Source organism: Somniosus microcephalus, chromosome 2 (assembly GCF_052327205.1).
Source record: "Somniosus microcephalus isolate GS21.2 chromosome 2, FLI_Smic_1.0, whole genome shotgun sequence".
In the NCBI taxonomy this organism is placed as follows: Eukaryota; Metazoa; Chordata; class Chondrichthyes; order Squaliformes; family Somniosidae; genus Somniosus; species Somniosus microcephalus.
The window spans coordinates 216,745,008-216,762,242 of record NC_140988.1 but is presented as its reverse complement, the minus strand read 5'-3'; the positions used below and the strand labels follow the sequence as shown (position 1 = coordinate 216,762,242).

General features: G+C 43.6%; 1 protein-coding gene across 1 annotated transcript; it reads right to left on the bottom strand.

Moving 5' to 3' along the window:
• Positions 1–1,219: 1,219 nt before the first annotated feature.
• Positions 1,220–10,316, bottom strand: shisa3 (shisa family member 3). The gene is made up of 2 exons (XM_085969386.1): positions 9,406–10,316; positions 1,220–4,173 (listed from the first exon to the last, which is right to left on the bottom strand). The coding sequence occupies exons 1-2, from the start codon at positions 9,674–9,676 to the stop codon at positions 3,644–3,646; spliced, it is 801 nt and encodes a 266-aa protein (XP_085825512.1). The 5' UTR covers positions 9,677–10,316; the 3' UTR covers positions 1,220–3,643.
• Positions 10,317–17,235: the final 6,919 nt, after the last annotated feature.

Sequence of the window (17,235 nt, the reverse complement as noted above, 5' to 3'; positions counted from 1 at the left end):
GGAGCCTTAGTTAGAGCCAATCTGTACTTGAACTTCACACATCAAAAGTGGCTGGCACAGACTGACCTGAATTGAACTGAGAGATTGCACAAAAGGCAGCGGGCTCGCTGTTTGGGGCACTTCGCACAGGGCACATCATCCTAAACTCAGCTCAGCACCAACATTTCTAAACCGTTGTAGTACAGCTGCTGGATATCTAAGTCACAATATTGAGACCTGAAGCCTACAATCAGACATGAAGGCAATCTTCTTGATTCCTTAAAATGCATTGTATCTACTGCATAAGTAACAGAAAAAGGTTTCATACCTGAAATTAGCACATTAAATATGTTTGAGTACGAGAAGCAGCATTACAGCAGCAGGAATCTAAATATACACAAATTCCCACTTCCCTCCTAATGATCTTTGAGCTAACGTTCACATATTCTGGATTTGTGCAGTTTCTTTACCTCCAGATGGTGCCTAATAATTGCACTGACCATCTTGTAAAGAGAAATTATTGCACAGCAATTCCAGTCATCTGATGGAGTCTCCATTTGGTCTGACCACATATGAATATACATAGTTCCAATTGCTTTTTTTTTAAAGTAATTGTACTTCTCATAAGCTCTCTTATAAATACTGTGCCCAAGTTCTTTGGAAATGGCAGATTCCAGTAAAGAGACATCAGACAGTGGTTCCGATGTGCGTGTGTATGTGAAGGACCTTCCCTTGGGTGGCAGGTGTTACTATGGTATTTCCCTTTACGTTAGTTTTTTTTTATTGGATTTCCTTTTGTGCTGAGGAGTGGATAGATGATCAAGCCCTATGTCTGTAACCAGGTAAGGTCTAGGAGAAGCAGTATGTCAGGCATATGATGCACTTAATCAGGGCTTCTCACTCCTACCAGAGTTGAGGAGGTTGAGATCATTTCAAACAAGATATTTCCTGAAGTGAGAAGATAACAAACTCTTTTTGGTAACCATTTTAGTCTGAGCTCTTCATTCCTGCACAAGAGAATGATCCCACCTCTGCTGAGTTAGGGTGGATACATCCTACTCCTTGGCACTGATATTGAACCGCTAGTAGCTGAGGGAATGTGGAGTTCAAGATCAGAGGAGGTCTCTGTGAGTTTATCCAAGCAAAGTCTGCAATACCTTTTACCCAATCCCAAGCATAAAATAAAAATAGGACATCAAAGAGAAGGCACCATACTTTACAATTCTATTTTGTACAATGTTTTATTAAAACAATTTTAATTTCAGATCTTTAACTTAAACATTCATAATTTTGGAATAAACATTTTATAAAATATTCCTATGCAATATTTTTCCACTATACATTTAGTTTAGTCATTTAATTAAAGTAGCAAAAGTGATTACTAAAACAATTAGTAATTTAGGTGTACTGTAGATACATGGAGGATGGGTCAGAATTAAGAATCAGCTGCAGATGCTTCCTCTATAAATTAATATTTTGAAATTTCAATAGATAAGGCATTCAATAGAGAAAAATGTAAGTATAGAGTCCAATAAAAAATCTATTTTCCCTTGAGATGGCTGTGCTCAGATTTTTTTCAAGTTCTGTTGGTTATCCCATGACACACATGTACTGGAAAGCTCCAATACTTCAGCTATAAGCAAGCTGAACTTGCCAGGACTAAAGACTGTTCTTTTCACCTTTTTAAACTATATATATATATATAAAAGGATACATCTGTCTGTCTGTCATTCCGTCTGTCTGTATTGAATAAACTCGAAAGTTATAGAGCGTACCTACACGTGTGTTACGTCGAAAGAAAGCTTACGATACCAGAACCGTCATAAGCGTATTTACTTTTCGGTCGGACAAAAATTGTTCGCGCGTTATGCAAAAAACCTTCAAAATTCAACTCATTATCTGCTAATTACCATTGATTGACTGACATCAAGGTCGACCAATCCTGTGCCGTCACGATTGACCAATCCTACAGTTCAGTCGCCTGATGGTTGGCCAATCGCTGCGTCTGTGGGTGGGACTAATGCTTTTCAACTCGGGCATCGGGCAGCCATTGCTTCACTACTTCCAGCTCAAAATCTGCTAATCCAGCTTCTAAAAAGTTAGTATCTCTTATAAAACGTTTTTGGTAAATGTGATGTTATTTTTTAAAGTACTTTCACTTTCATCTTTGAAGCTATTAAAAGGTAGAAATGTTGCCCGGCAGCAGATTCACAAAGGGACACAGAGACAGGCCCCAAAGCCTGGGACTCGATTTAAAACATTGCCCGGCAGCAGATTCTCACAGGGACAGACAGACAGGCCCCAAAGCCTGGCACTCGATTTAAACCGCCCGGCCCAAAACAGCCCTGGCAAAGCCGGGCTCCCCCAGCTAGTATATATATAAAATAACAACAGAAAATGCTGAAAAAACTCAGCAGGCCAGGCAACATCCGTGGAGAGAGAAATAGAGTCAACGTTTCAGGTCAAAACCCTTTGTCAGGACTGAAAAAACACAGGAAATTAAACCAATTAAAAGGCCAGTTTGGGGGCTGGGAAATGGGGATGAGAGAACAAAAGAGAAGTGAAGAGACATTAAGAGGTATTCAAAACAAGACGAGATGGTGATAGGACTAGTAAAGAGACAAAAGACAGCTCTGGATGAGGTGTGAAATGTGCTGGCAAAATGAGAGACAGCTGCCATGTGGGAGAGAAAAAAAGGGGGAAGGGCACAAAACAAAGGTGTGGATAAAAAATATATATAAAAATGTAATAGGGGCCGAGGTTATGATCTGAAATTGTTGAACTCGATATTGAGTCCAGAAGGCTGTAAAGTGCCTAATTGGAAGATGAGGTGCTGTTCCTCGAGCTTACGCTGGGTTTCCGTGGAACAATGCAAGAGCCCAAGGACGGTGAGGTCTGAGTGGGAATGGGGCGGTGAATTAAAATGACAGGCGACCGGAAGCTCGGGGTCACCCTTGCGGACTAAACGGAGGTGTTCCGCAAAGCGGTCACCCAATCTATATATGTGTGTGTATTTGTAAATGTTTGGTTTTTGTAACTTGAATTATTTTCATAATTCACACCTTCATTGTAGTGGTATTGACTCTGATAGTTTCCAGTTGCCTATGGCAGATAAATTGGAGAGAGTGCTAGTATGGGGAAACATGCCACTTTCCATGGGCAACACATCCAAGGTGAAGGGTCGCTGGTTCAAAGATGACTTCAATGTAATTGTTAATCCTATGGTAGTTGGGTGGGGGTCATATTATTGACAGATTTAATAAAGTCATTTTTGTGTAAATTGTGAGCAAGAAAATGCATTAAGTGAATTGTGACAGTGTCAAAATTAGCATGAAAAAGTACAATTTAAAAAGTTGGACCAAAAGATCATCTTCAAGGAACAGCTCGAAATAACCATTAGCTCCGCGCAGAGCCGGGGAGGCCCATCAATATTTGCCATATATCCCGTTGATCTGGAGGTCTAAAGGTTATACTGGGTGTGGGAAAATGAATGTTCACCCTCCTGTTTAGCACGGAGGCAGTTCTAGCAGTGTCCTGCTCCCGGTTGTCCAGCGGGCTGGGGAGTGCAGCCCTCCATATGGAAATGCGAAACAACCCTTTCCAAAGAGGAGGGCTGTTTCACGTCGCTGTTATCATTAAATGTGATCGCTTTCCAAAATGCTCTCTATAGACCTGCCTTACTGTATATCACTTGTTCGGCGTTCTGCACTGATGTGCTTTGAGTCTTCAGTCGGTTCTGAGTGAAATCGGTGAAACTTTTGGCCGTTGCGAATGGTTCTGGCTGCAGGGTGTAGGTGAAGTACTGCTGGGGAACCAGGAATCCCTGACCCTGGCTGAGATGCAGGGCCTGTCCGGCCTGCAGGCAGCCGGAGGAGCTGTAAGCTGGTGGAGGGGATGGGACGAGGCAGCCGTGTCCTGGCTCCGTTCTGCTGATGGAGAATCTGTGAATGGAGCCCCCGGTGGAGCTGGAGCTGGTCGCGGTGCTCGATTGCCTGGACGGGGTCCTCTGGTTTGTAAAAGTTGGGATCATGGGAATGGTCTCTGTCTGATGGCTCCGCATTGAGAATCGCATTGGCTGCGGATTTGGTTGCTTGGGTCTAAGGCACGTACAGCAGTAAACTGCCACCAGGGAACCCAGGATGATGAAAGCAATGAATATGGAACCAACAATGAGAAACGGCACATAGATGGGCTCTGCAGAGAAATAGAGAATAATATGGAATTAGTAATATGCTTAGGGAGTGGGAAATGTACACTGCAGGGTAATCCAAATATCAATTCTATTTATAGAGATGGATTAAACAATACTGGAACAGTACTGGATTTACACAGGTTTACAGACTCTATTAACATCCCTGTAGTGTCAGCTGTTACTCTGGCTATTAAGTTAGAAGGTTGTGGGTTCAAGTCCCACTCCAGAGACTTGAGCACAAAAATCTAGGCTGACAGCACTGTCGGAGATGCCTTAATTTGGAAGTGATGTTAAACTGAGGCTTGGTTTGCTCTCTCAGGTGGATGTAAAAGATCCCCTGGCACTATTTCAAAGAAGAGCAGGGGAGCTATCCCATGTCCTAGCCAATGCTTATCCCTCAATCAACATCACTATAACAGATTTTCTGGTCATTAACATATTTGCTGTGTGCAAATTGGCTGTGGTGTTTCCTACATTACAACAGTGACTACACTCCAAAAGTACTTCATTGGCTGTAAAGCGCTTTGGGACGTCCGGTAGTCGTGAAAGGCGCTATATAAATGCAAGTCTTTCTTTACAATCCAGAGCCCGCCATGGTGAACATCAGCTTATTTAATAAAATGCCGTCCACTTACCTAATTGTCTAATGAATGCGAATAAATTCGTACATAGAAACATAGAAACATAGAAGATAGGAACAGGAGTAGGCCATTCCGCCCCTCGAGCCTGCTCCACCATTCAAATGTGATCATAGCGGATCATCCAAATTCAGTACCCGGTCCCTGCTTTCTCCCCATACCCCTTGATCCCTTTAGCCTTGAGAAATATATCCAACTCCTTCTTGAATATATTTAATGAATTGGCCTCTACTGCCTTCTGTGGTAGAGAATTCCACAGGTTCACCACTCTCTGGGTGAAGAAATTCCTCCTCATTTCTGTCCTAAATGGCCTACCCCTTATCCTTAGACTGTGACTCCTGGTTCTGGACTCCCCGACCATCGGGAACATCCTTCCTGCATCTAGTCTGTCCAGTCCTGTCAGAATTTTATAAGTTTCAATGAGATCCCCTCTCATTCTTCTAAACTCCAGCAAGTACAAGCCCAATCGACCCAATCTCTCCTCATACGTCATTCCTGCCATCCCAGGTATCAGCCTGGTGAATCTTCGCTGAACTCCTTCCATGGCAAGAACATCCTTCCTCAGATAAGGCAACCAAAACTGCACACAATACTCAAGATGTGGTCTCACCAAGGCCCTGTACAACTGCAGCAAGACATCCTTGTTCCTGTACTCAAACCCTCTCGCTACGAAGGCCAACATACCATTTGCCTTCTTAACCGCCTGCTGCACCTGCATGCTTACCTTCAGCGACTGGTGCACAAGGACACCCAGGTCGTTGCACTTCCCCTTCTCCCAATCTATTGCCATTCAGATAATAATCTGCCTTCCTGTTTTTGCTACCAAAGTGGATAACTTCACATTTATCCACGTTATATTGCATCTGCCATGCTCTATATTGCATCTGCCATGAAGAGTTTCAATTGACCATTTCTCATCAATGAAGAGACTTTGTTGTTGAACATATTTTTTATAAGTTGTACAACAAACAATGTTTTCAAACCTCTCCCAATGTTCTTCTATAGCGGTTAAATTACAAGGTGTGAAGAGAAAGCTATCCGTCGCCTCATGGCGAATTTCCGGGCATTATTCTACCGTAAAACTATGTGTGGGTCACGGGGTAAATTACAGGGAAAGTAGAAACAGATTGATCCTAAATATACAGCAGGCGGGTGCCAGGTAAATGCTCGGTATAGGGACACGTAGAATGTACAACAGGCCACACCAACCGAGCAGAGAGATCAGCTTGAAATGGTAATCCAGGGTCACACACTTGCCCGTCTGACAGAAAAGGAACATGCGAAGTATTTTAACCGAAACATATACACTGTGGAGCACAACTCTGATCCCTGCACCCGAACCGTTAAAGGATTTCCCCCCCCAAAAAACATCTTTGTATCTAAAATGTCAGGTTAGAAAGGGTAGTTGGCTGATGAGCTGAAAGCTGACACCGCTCTATGATCTCCTCAGTACCAGAACACAGTGGGATGAACAGTGTCTTCTTACTGTGTAGAGAAAGATCTGTCCTGAAAAATAGTCCAGGCAGCGACACATGAATCATTTTTAGAAATAAGTGAGATGTAGAGAGAGCCTAAAATACATTATGTATATCTGGTTACCACAGTTAAGTGTAATAGAAATTACCCAATTCCTGTTGCTTCAACAAAATCTCCAAAAGCAATGAAATGTTATCGACCTTTTTTTGTAAACTAAATTATACTAAATTGTCTTATTCATTCATACCTGTTTATAACGTGTGCTCATTGTTTCTTTATCTACATTTTGTACATTAAATCGTGTTTAAATGTGTTATGAATTAATATTTGTTTTGTATATTAGATATTCTATTTAATACTTTGTATCTTGTAAACATTATTGTTTTAGCAATTTTGTTCGCGCCGTTTTTGTAAATGTATCTATTTTACTGAAAATGTTTCAACTAAAGAATTAGAAAATGCTGAATTGATTTAATATAATTAAATATCGTTGTGGTAAATCCCTGAAATTGCTAAATTCTCTAGAAACAACATTTTGGAAGGAAAATCGCAAAACTTTAACTCGAATACAAGTTTTTTATTATTATTCCTTGGGTTGGAATTCTCTGCAGAATCAGGTATTGTAAAACTAGAGAACCCGCGGCAAATAGCAACCGTTTTGCCAGAAATTCAGAATGTAATTTCCTCTTTAAATAGTTATTGTGCAATTGACTTTTTTTCAAATGAGGTTCTAAGAAGTGTTCCCCGACAGCTCCAGGGGTTAGTTAACTAGAAACCCCGAGGATGGAAACCCTCAGTCAGTTTCTGCATTCATAATGTTTAGAAAGTCGTATATTTATTTCCCGATAATAATTGACTCCTAAAATACTTTCATAAAACGTAGATATTTAAAAACAAACGATTTTTTTCCCAATCGCAATGACCCAGTGTAGGGGTAGTGGCCTTATACAGATCCCAAACCCCCGGCAGCAGCGGCTCGGCTCCCGGCATTACTTTGTGCAACGAAGTGCAACTTCGATATTTTAACGGATGCATTTGACATAATGGTGTTTAAAACTTATTTTTAAAAATAGTTCACCGTGTCTGTCTGTAAATGATTTTCAAATCGATAGCTGGCCTTTTGAACAAATAAGAAAAATTGCCGAATCTGCACTTTATTCCGTTTGTTTCGAGTATATGGCCTCAGCCCCAGCACTTCCTGGGCGCGCAATTTTATTCCAGAAATAATCCTTTGGAAATGCAGCCAGTTCTGACTGAAAATTGTAAAGTAATAAAGCGGGATGCGGCGTTACTGGAGTCAATGACCCAACAAACAGGCTTGTTGGAGCTAAATGCCATTCTACTGTAGTGTACTTTCTCACTGTGTCCACATCCTCCACAGCTGAAGTTAAAAGGCTGTACATGAGCTATGGATTTTGACCGCATCTGCCATTTAGTCTGTTCCTAAACCAAGAATTCACCATGCATTTTAAACGTTTTCCGCAGAGAGTGAATTCCTCTGCGTTAATCTCATCCTTAGTGTCGGCTATTAGATTTCTGCTGATAGTGTGCTGGGCCGAGCGGAACTTTGTAAATCTAATAGAAAGTTGAGAAAGTTTAAAACTGTGCCGGAGATCCCAGGAGATCCATCAGTGTCACGTTCTGGGGATTGCGGTTGTATTTGATACCAGGAAAGAATGTAAAACGAGACTGGATCTCTGAGGTTATCAATACAGAAGCTGTCACAGAGACATTCGTTTACCCTGGCTTACCTTTCGCTCCCTTTATACACGGGGCTAATGCAATTTCATGCTCATCTGATTCACTGAAAATTCACATCTCAAGCTAGCACACCACTTAAAGAGAGACTATCCCTTTCCGATGACCCGTCCATCGCCTGCTGCAATACAATCTACGAGAAATTAAATCTGTTCAATTTCATACCCCAAGCCTTGTGCAAACCTCTTCAAAGTCTGTCACGGATCGGTTGAACTTGAATGTCAGTTTGGAAACGAATACTTTATTAACTGTCTGAATTATAGACTGAAAATGTCGGACGGCGGCAACATTTTAATTAACTAACTAATGAATTAAAGAATAAAATGTATTAAAAGCCCTTGGAATTTTCTACGCGTCTGGAGAACAAATTCTCAAGACAAGGTGAAGCATGTTTGTCTGCAGAGAGCTCGCCGCTCAAGCCCCGTGTTCTAAAATGTAGGTTGGCGAGTTCCAGGCTGATATACAGTTGGTTAGGAATAACTACAGGCTTCATTTATCCCCGTTGCTGGAAATTTAACTCCAGGGGGAATCCAAGAGCGAATGCATCAAGTATTTTGAAGATATCCACCCGCTGACGAGATCCTGCGGACAGCCTCAATGGAGACTTTATATACAAACTATAAATACATTCAGTTTGTATTCACTTTAGCACAGGCGGGTGTGTGTTCAGGGCGATGCTCCTGGCGACTTGTAGAGTCGCAAACACCTACAACATTCACAAATAAATAGGTTATAACATGCGACCGAAAATAAACCAATGGCAATTGTTGAAGGGGCGAATTGCAAAAGCAGAAACTGAAAAAAGTGCTGAATGTGGAAAAATGCAGAATGTAAACCGACTAAAAATAAAGTAATCGGAGGTAATAAAGTAATTAACTGAAAATGACAGGAAGCAGCCCGCGTGCATTGCAACAACATTCATAAACCGGGAAAATAAATACATTTATAATTCGGTGACAACAAATGCCAAACGTAGGAATGCTATGTTTGAATGTGTTCTTTTCTGTTACTGCGGATAAGAACGAATTGATCCGGTGACCAAGAGTTCGCGAAAATCCCCATTCCCCAACATTGGTCTGCTAAAGCTGTGTGTTTCGCTTCAGCACTCAGCGGTATTGACTTTGCTGCGAGCTGTCACAGGTAGTTGACTCGGGATAATTTTAGGTAACTAATGGTTTTCAATAGCTGTTATCTCCCTAACTCATCTTGCTTCAATCATGTTCGATGGCTTTATATTGTTAAATATATTCGATCTGTTTAACACCGAGCAGTAGCTACTCCTTAAGGCAAAATAAAATGGTCCGAACAGAAATGCTTCTGGAACAAGGGCTCGGGTCCAAAGTCTCCCGAGGTGACACTTACGTGCGGAGTAGTTTGGGCTGAGCTGGTCCCTGTGGTTGGTGCAGAACCCTTGGTCCAGCCTGGCCTCGGCAGCCGCACAGCAATATCGCAGCGAACACGAGCCGCAGCAGATGGTGGCGTCCACAGTATCGTAATCCTCGGGGCACTGGAAGCCTTCGTGCCATTTGCCAGCACTGTCAATCCAGCCGTGGCAGAACTCTCCCTGGGCACCGCACATGCCAACATTGCAGGTGAAAAAGCCAAGTACCAGACACGGTAACATTCCCATCATCCTGACTCACTGAACTGACAATATCGCCTCAAGATGATCCTCTTTTTTTTACTTCAGTGCGACTGTTGGACTCAGCATTGTTTCATAAAAACTCATTTTACTTTTAAAAGTTCTCCTCTGAGCACGAATGCAGAGCTTCATAATAGTTCCAAGTGCTTTTTACCTCGTGTAAATAAACTAAGTTTTGTTTTCAGTTGGCCAAACGAGTTTTTTTAAGCGGTACTTTCCATTTCCTAAACAATGGTGAGTGCGCTCTTTAAAACGGCAGCCCGCAGGAATGCAGTGAAAGTCTCATTGTTCCCCGCGCAACTCCAAGAAGAAATCCCCAGCAACACTCAGGTGACTTACGTCAGGACAATGCAAACCGACCTGAAGACTGAGCACTTGCAGTCTTTGCATTAGCACAATGGAAGGTTTAAGCACAAAAAAATTCAACCGTGCTTAAAATTATTTGTGAATCTGATTTCTTCCTGCGCCTAATGGTTGTTTGACAGATCAAATTGTCCTTTGCAGACAAAACGTTTCTTTTAACCATTAACCTATGACAACCAGTTGCAAATAAGTTATTCCACCCCCGCCCCCCGCCGTTTAAATATTCTTGGGCAGTTACTGTCAAGTAGCTCGGGAGCTGGCTGCTTTGATGAGGAGCCGTGTTTAGTGAGCCCGGCGCTTGCAACATGTCTTGCTGCCCATTGCCCTCGGGGCGGGGGGGGGGGCGGGAGGGCGTGCGGGCCTCGCTCATTGGCTGAGCCCAGCTGCAGTCCCGCCCACGCGCCGGCCGGGGAGCCAATCAGCTATCGGCGCGCGCGCGCCCGACGCGGGAGAGTGTGTGCGCGCGCGTGCGCTGTGAGGGTAACATTGCGCTGGGTGCGACTCCCAGATGTAGCAAAAGTTGTTCTTCAAATGAGAATCTTTCAGTAAGATTCAGTCAAATCCAAACACCCTCCGTAGACACCCCCGCCCTCTGTCAGATTATCATTTTTTAAAATTCATTGGGCATCTTTGGCAAGGCTGGCCTTTAGGGCCCATCTCTAATTGTCCTTGAGAAGGTGGTGGTGAGCCTTCTTCTTGAACCGCTGCAGTCCATGTGCTGAAGGTGCTCTCACACTATAAACAGCTAAAAATACTGGCGTAGAATTTTCAATCTTCCGCTGTAACTTCGGCGGACTCCCTGAAAATCATGATAAATGGCCGTTTTTGTTTATCTGTTCCTGGAATGTGAGCATCGCTGGCAAGGCCAGCATTTATTGCCCATCCCTAATTGCCCTTGAGAAGGTGGTGGTGAGCTGCCTTCTTGAACCGCTGCTGTCCGTGTGGTGAAGGTGCTCCCACAGTGCTGTTCAAATCAAATCAAATCAACTTTTATTGTCATTGTTAGTGCACAAGTGCAGTACAACGAAATGTAGGCTTGCGGCTCCCGAGAGTGTACAATTTGGATTAGGACACTTAAACATTTCAACATACATTTGTACATATATATTAGCATAAATATGACCATAATAAAGTGCATCGGCAGGTGTGCAGGCTTTTTAGTGTTTATTTGTGAAGTTCAGTAGGATGACAGCCCTGGGAAAGAAGCTGTTCCTAAATTTGGTCGTACGGGTGCGAATGCATCTGTAGCGTCTTCCAGATGGTAGGAGGGCGAACAGACTGTGGCTGGGGTGGGTAGGGTCTTTGATGATGGTCCGTGCCCTCCGTAGGCAGCGTTTCTGATATATATGTTCTATGGTCGGTAGCCGGGTGCCGGTAATGCGTTGGGCAGTTTTGACTACCCGCTGCAGGGCTTTCCGGTCATGGGAGCTACAGCCGCCGTACCATACCGTGATACAGTTTGTCAGGATGCTCTCTTTAGTGCAGCGGTAGAAGTTAGAGAGGATTGGGGGTGACAGATTACATCCCTTCAGCCTCCTCAAGAAATATAGGCGCTGCTGGGCCTTCTTCACCAGAGAGGAGGTGTTGAGGGACCAGGAGAGGTCTTCCGTGATGTGGACTCCGAGGAACTTAAAGCTGGCCCTCAAGGGAAGGAGTTCCAGGATTTTGACGCAACGATGAAGGAACAGCGTTTTTTTCCCCAAGTCAGGATGGTGTGTGACTTGCAGGGGAACTTGGAGGTGATGGTGTTCCCATGCGCATGCTGCCCATGCCCTTCTAGGGGATAGCAGTCGTGGACGAAGCCTTAGTAAGTTGCTGCAGTGCATCTTGTAGCCGGTACTCACTGCAGTCACAGTGCGCCAGTGGTGGAGGGTGTAAATGTTTAAGGTGGTGGATGGGGTGCCAATCAAGCAGCCTGCTTTGTCCTGGATGGTGTCGAGCTTCTTGAGTGTTGTTGGAGCTGCACTCATCCAGACTAGTGGAGAGTATTCCATCATGGTGGAAAGGCTTTGGGGAGTCAGCAGGTGAGACACTCGCTGCAGAGTGCCCAGAGTGCTCTTGTTGCCACAGTATTTATGATACTGGTCCAGTTAAGTTTCTGGTCAATGGTGATCCCCAGGATGTTGATGGTGGGGGATTCGGTGATGGTAATGCCGTTGAATGTCAACGGGCAGTGGTTAGACTCTCTCTTGTCGGAGATGGTCATTGCTTGGCACTTGTGTGGCGTGAATACTACTTGTCACTAATCAGCCCAAGCCTGAATGTCCAGGTCTTGCTGCAAGCAGGCATGGACTGCTTCATTATCTGAGGAGTTGCGCCATTTCTTTGGTGTTTCCGCGAATCTTTAGCCAAAGTTAGTGCCAGAAATCTGACCCCCCCGTGGAAATTCCACATGATTATTTATTGTTCTGATTTACATTTTTTTAAATGAAAGATATAAAACAGGGCTCCACACCCGGGACAAGGAGCGCACAATTTAGGGACTTATAAATAAAAATAAAACCTGCCTGTCAGATTATGAAGAGCAGTCCAAAAATAGGCAGAGTTGTGTGACGTGTTTGGATCACGCGCCCAATAATGCCAGGGAGAGGCAGGTGTGAAATTGGTGCGCCTACCTCATTTGATTAAGCTTGGTAAGCTGCCAGCACTACTCCTGTGTTTACTAGGAGGAGGTGGAAAACCAGGGTACGGTAGCATAGTGGTTATGTTACTGAACTAGTAATCCAGAGGCCTAGACTGATAATCTACGAGACTGTGAGTTCAAATCCCACCATGGCAGCTGGGGAATTTAAATTCAGTTAATTAAATAAAACTGGAATAAAAAGCTATTATCAGTAATGGTAACCATGAAACTACTGGATTGTTGTGAAAACCCATCTGGTTCACTAATGTCCTTTAGGGAAGGAAATCTGCTGTCCTTACCTGGTCTGGCCTCTATGTGACTCCAGACCCACAGCAATGTGGTTGACTCTTAACTGCCCTCTGAAATGGCCTAGCAAACCACTCAGTTGTACCAAACTGCTACTGCAGCAGTTCAAGAGTGGGGTACACCACCACCTTCACAAGGGCTATTAGGGATGAGCAATAAATGCTGGCCTTGCCAGCAACGCCCACATCCTGTGAACAAATAAAAAAAAGTGATGCCATTTAAAGGCAGCCTGCACCTCTTAAATGGGAAGTGTTCTTTGCCTTTACTTAACTACATGCTGTACAGTACAAATGGCAGGTAGAGCTAGTGCGGAAAGCCCTCCAACCCACCCCCCTCGATTCTCGGATGGTGCCTTGTGTAGAGTTATGGGGTTTTGGCCAATTAACCCTTTCACTCCTGAGTTCCAAAAGATTTAACTTGACCTGTATTGGTGATGGTGATTATATTTTATTCAGTGTAAGTAAGACTTGATACATTACAGCATTTGAGCAGTAGTCATGCAAGGCACAATCAGGATTTATATTACCCGTTATGCCTTGGGTAGAAATCACAATCTCCATGAGTTCACCCCCATTGGCCCTGGCCTCTAGGCTCCCTCTCCGCCTGGTGTGATGCGTGTGGGTCCTCTGCCAACCTGAATCCCTCATCGGCTCGTCTGGTGGATGTTCCCAAGCTCTTGGCCAAATGCCTCTACAACCTAAGTGTCTGAGAGACCCCTTCTTCATACCCTTACTCTCATTCAAAACCTATGGAGGCCTCCTGAACCAATCACTGGCCTACACCCCAAACCCAAAATCCAATCATAAATATGCCACATCCGCAGCACCTTGGCTTATGCAGGTTCTAGTCTTATGACACCCTTACATCATCTGTTGAGCATCAAGACACATATCTGGGGTAGTTATGGCAACACAAACGGATCATGTCCCCATGTGTAGAGATATGACGTCCTTGCTGTTTGCCTATGTTTTAATTCACTGCAGAGATCATAACATTCCAACTCAGTGGCAGCTACATATTGTAATGATATCAGCAAATAGTGATGGTATTTGCCTGTTTGATTATGATGCCTTACCAGCATATTTGCCTGTTTGATTATTTATGCCTTACCAGCAAAGGGCATGTGAGAGAGGGAGTTTAGTTTTAGTTTCGCTTTAGATGGATCTCTAAGATGGTGTCTCCTGTAATGCTGTTAACTGAGTTGAACATACTTTAGATTAAAAGACATTCTCTTTCATCAATGTGTCGTCATTGAACCCACATACAAATCAATACATGGTGTCAGAAGTGATTGAAAGAGATGAAGAGGAAAAATCTGAAGTTAAATCAGCTCTCCACATATTAGCAAGCCAAAAGAGAACATCGTTACTTACCTTTGAAGAATAGCTAACGAAGTGAAAAAATGGAAGGTTTACTCCCACCGGCGAAGCTTCAGTTGACAGGTAATGTGGCTGAAAGTTGGAGGAGGTTCAAACAACGTTTGGAGTTGTATTTAGCAGCAATCGGAGCTGACGAGAAAAGTGATAAAATGAAAGCGTCAGTGTTCTTACATGTCGTGGGTGATGAAGCGCTGGAGGTGTATAATAACTTCACATTCACTGCTGAGGGAGACAAAATGAAGCTGGATAAAATAATGGAACAGTTTGAGGCCTACTGCATACCTAAACATAATGTGACGTTTGAGAGGCACAGATTTTTCACATGTGTACAGAAAATGGGAGAGACTATTGATCAGTATGTGACTGAACTGAGAAACAGAAGCAAAACGTGTGAATTTGGGGGACTGACAGACTCGCTGATAAAAGACAGACTGGTGTGTGGTATTCCAGATAATGGTCTAAGGGAAAGACTGCTAAGAGAGCAAAATCTAGACCTGGGAAAAGCCATAGCACTGTGTAGGGCTACAGAGACTGTGAAGTCACAGGCAAAGGAGCTGTTCAGTGACAGTAGCTGCAACGTGGATGCAGTGAGAAAGAACGGACACAAACCGTTTAACAAAAAGAGCGCCAATGTGAAAAAAGAGGCGTGGCCAGCGAACAAAAATGAAAGGGGCAATCGAAAGCCATGTAGTCGATACGGTACACAGCATCCACCAAAAAAGTGTCCAGCATATGGTAAAACATGCAATAGTTGCAACAAAAACAACCATTATGCCCGTTGCTATAAGAACCAAGCGCAACAAAGCAAGGTCCATGCAGTAGATGAAAGCGAGATAGAGGAGTTCTATGTGGATGTCGTGTCTGAAAACAAAAAAGAAAAAAGAGACTGGATGTTGACACTAAAAGTGAATGACATACACATTCCATTTAAATTGGATACTGGAGCACAAGTTAATGTGATATCAGAGACTGATTTTAAGAAAATTAGACCCAGACCAAAGATACATGGAATAAAAGTGAAAGTGACAGGATACTCAGGTACTGATATACCGGTGAAAGGAAGATGCATTGTCAAAGTAACACACAAGGACAGAGAGCACACGCTAGCATTAATCGTGGTGCCAAAGGATGTGCAGGCCATACTAGGTTTAAAAGCCTGTGAGAGACTGAACCTGGTAAAGAGAGTCCTCGTTGTGGAAAGCGAAGGAGAGACAGTCTATGATGAACTCATGAAAGAGTACAATGACCTATTTCAGGGTCTAGGTTGCCTTCCAGGAGAACACACGATCAGAGTAGATAAAAGTATGCCAACGGTCATACATCCATGCAGAAAAGTTCCGTTTGCTCTTCAAAAGCAACTGAAGGCAGAGTTGGACAGGATGGAAAGCCTGAACGTGATTCAGAAGATAGATGAGCCAACTGAGTGGGTGAGTTCCCTCGTCATTGTGGACAAAAAGAATGGAAAGCTCAGAATTTGCCTGGATCCAAGAGATCTAAACAGAGCAATAAAGAGAGAGCACTTCAAGCTTCCTACACGTGAGGAAATCATGTCACAGTTTGCAAATGCAAAGTATTTCAGCAAGTTAGATGCATCATCAGGATTTTGGCAGATGAAACTGGATGAGGCAAGTTCAAGACTGTGCACATTCAACAGTCCATTTGGCAGATACAGATTCCTAAGGTTACCATTTGGCATTGCCTCAGCTCCTGAAGTGTATCACAAAACTATCCATATGATCTATGAGCATCTGGAGGGAGTTGATACATCGATGGATGACATCATAGTATGGGGAACCACGAGAACTGAGCATGACGAGAGACTGAAAAAAGTGCTGGAAGCAACAAGGAAAACAAACCTGAAGCTGAATAGAGAGAAATGCCAGCTCGGGGTGACAGAACTGACATTCGTGGGAGATATCCTTAGCAGTGAGGGCATCAGACCAGATCCCAGAAACGTGTCCGCCATTGAGAATATGCCAAAGCCACAATGCAAAAAGGACGTGCAGAGGTTTAATGGAATGATCAACTACATGGGTAAATTCATATCCAACCTCTCAGAAAAGATGGCGCCACTGAGACGACTAACTGAAAAGAACATAGAATGGGAATGGAATCATGAGCATGAGAAGTCATGGAGCGATCTAAAGAAACTGCTCACAGAGGAACCAGTTCTGAGGTTTTATGACCCAGCGAGACCCATCAAGATATCATCAGATGCATCACAGAGTGGGCTCGGTGCCGTTCTTCTGCAAAAATATGACTACTGGCAACCTATTGCATATGCATCGCGCTCAATGACAGACGCGGAGACGCGATATGCTCAAATAGAAAAGGAGCTGCTCAGCATCACATACGCCTGTGAAAGATTTCACCAGTTTGTGTCAGGACAAGCAATCAGTGTAGAGACTGACCATAAGCCCTTGATTGCATTGTTCCAAAAGCCACTACATAGCTGTCCGCTTAGAATACAAAGAATGATGATCAGGCTGCAACGCTATACACTGAATGTTGCGTACACACCGGGTAAGCTGATGTATACAGCAGACACGTTGTCCAGAGCTGTTGACCCAAGTGAGCCCGCAAACACCAAAATAGATGAAAAAGTGAACGCCTACGTGGACATGATCACAAGTACACTGCCCATAGCAGATGCAAAAATGGAGCTCATAAAGACTGAGACAAACAAAGATGAAACAATGAGACGACTGAGGAAAAGCATCTTGGATGGATGGCCCAACATGAAGCAAGACTGCTCACCTGGCATGGCAGAGTACTGGAACTGCAGGGCGGAACTATCACTGGTCAAAGACATCATCTACAAAGGAAGTAAAATAGTTATCCCAAAGAGTCTGAGAAAAGAGATGCTAAAAAGGATCCAT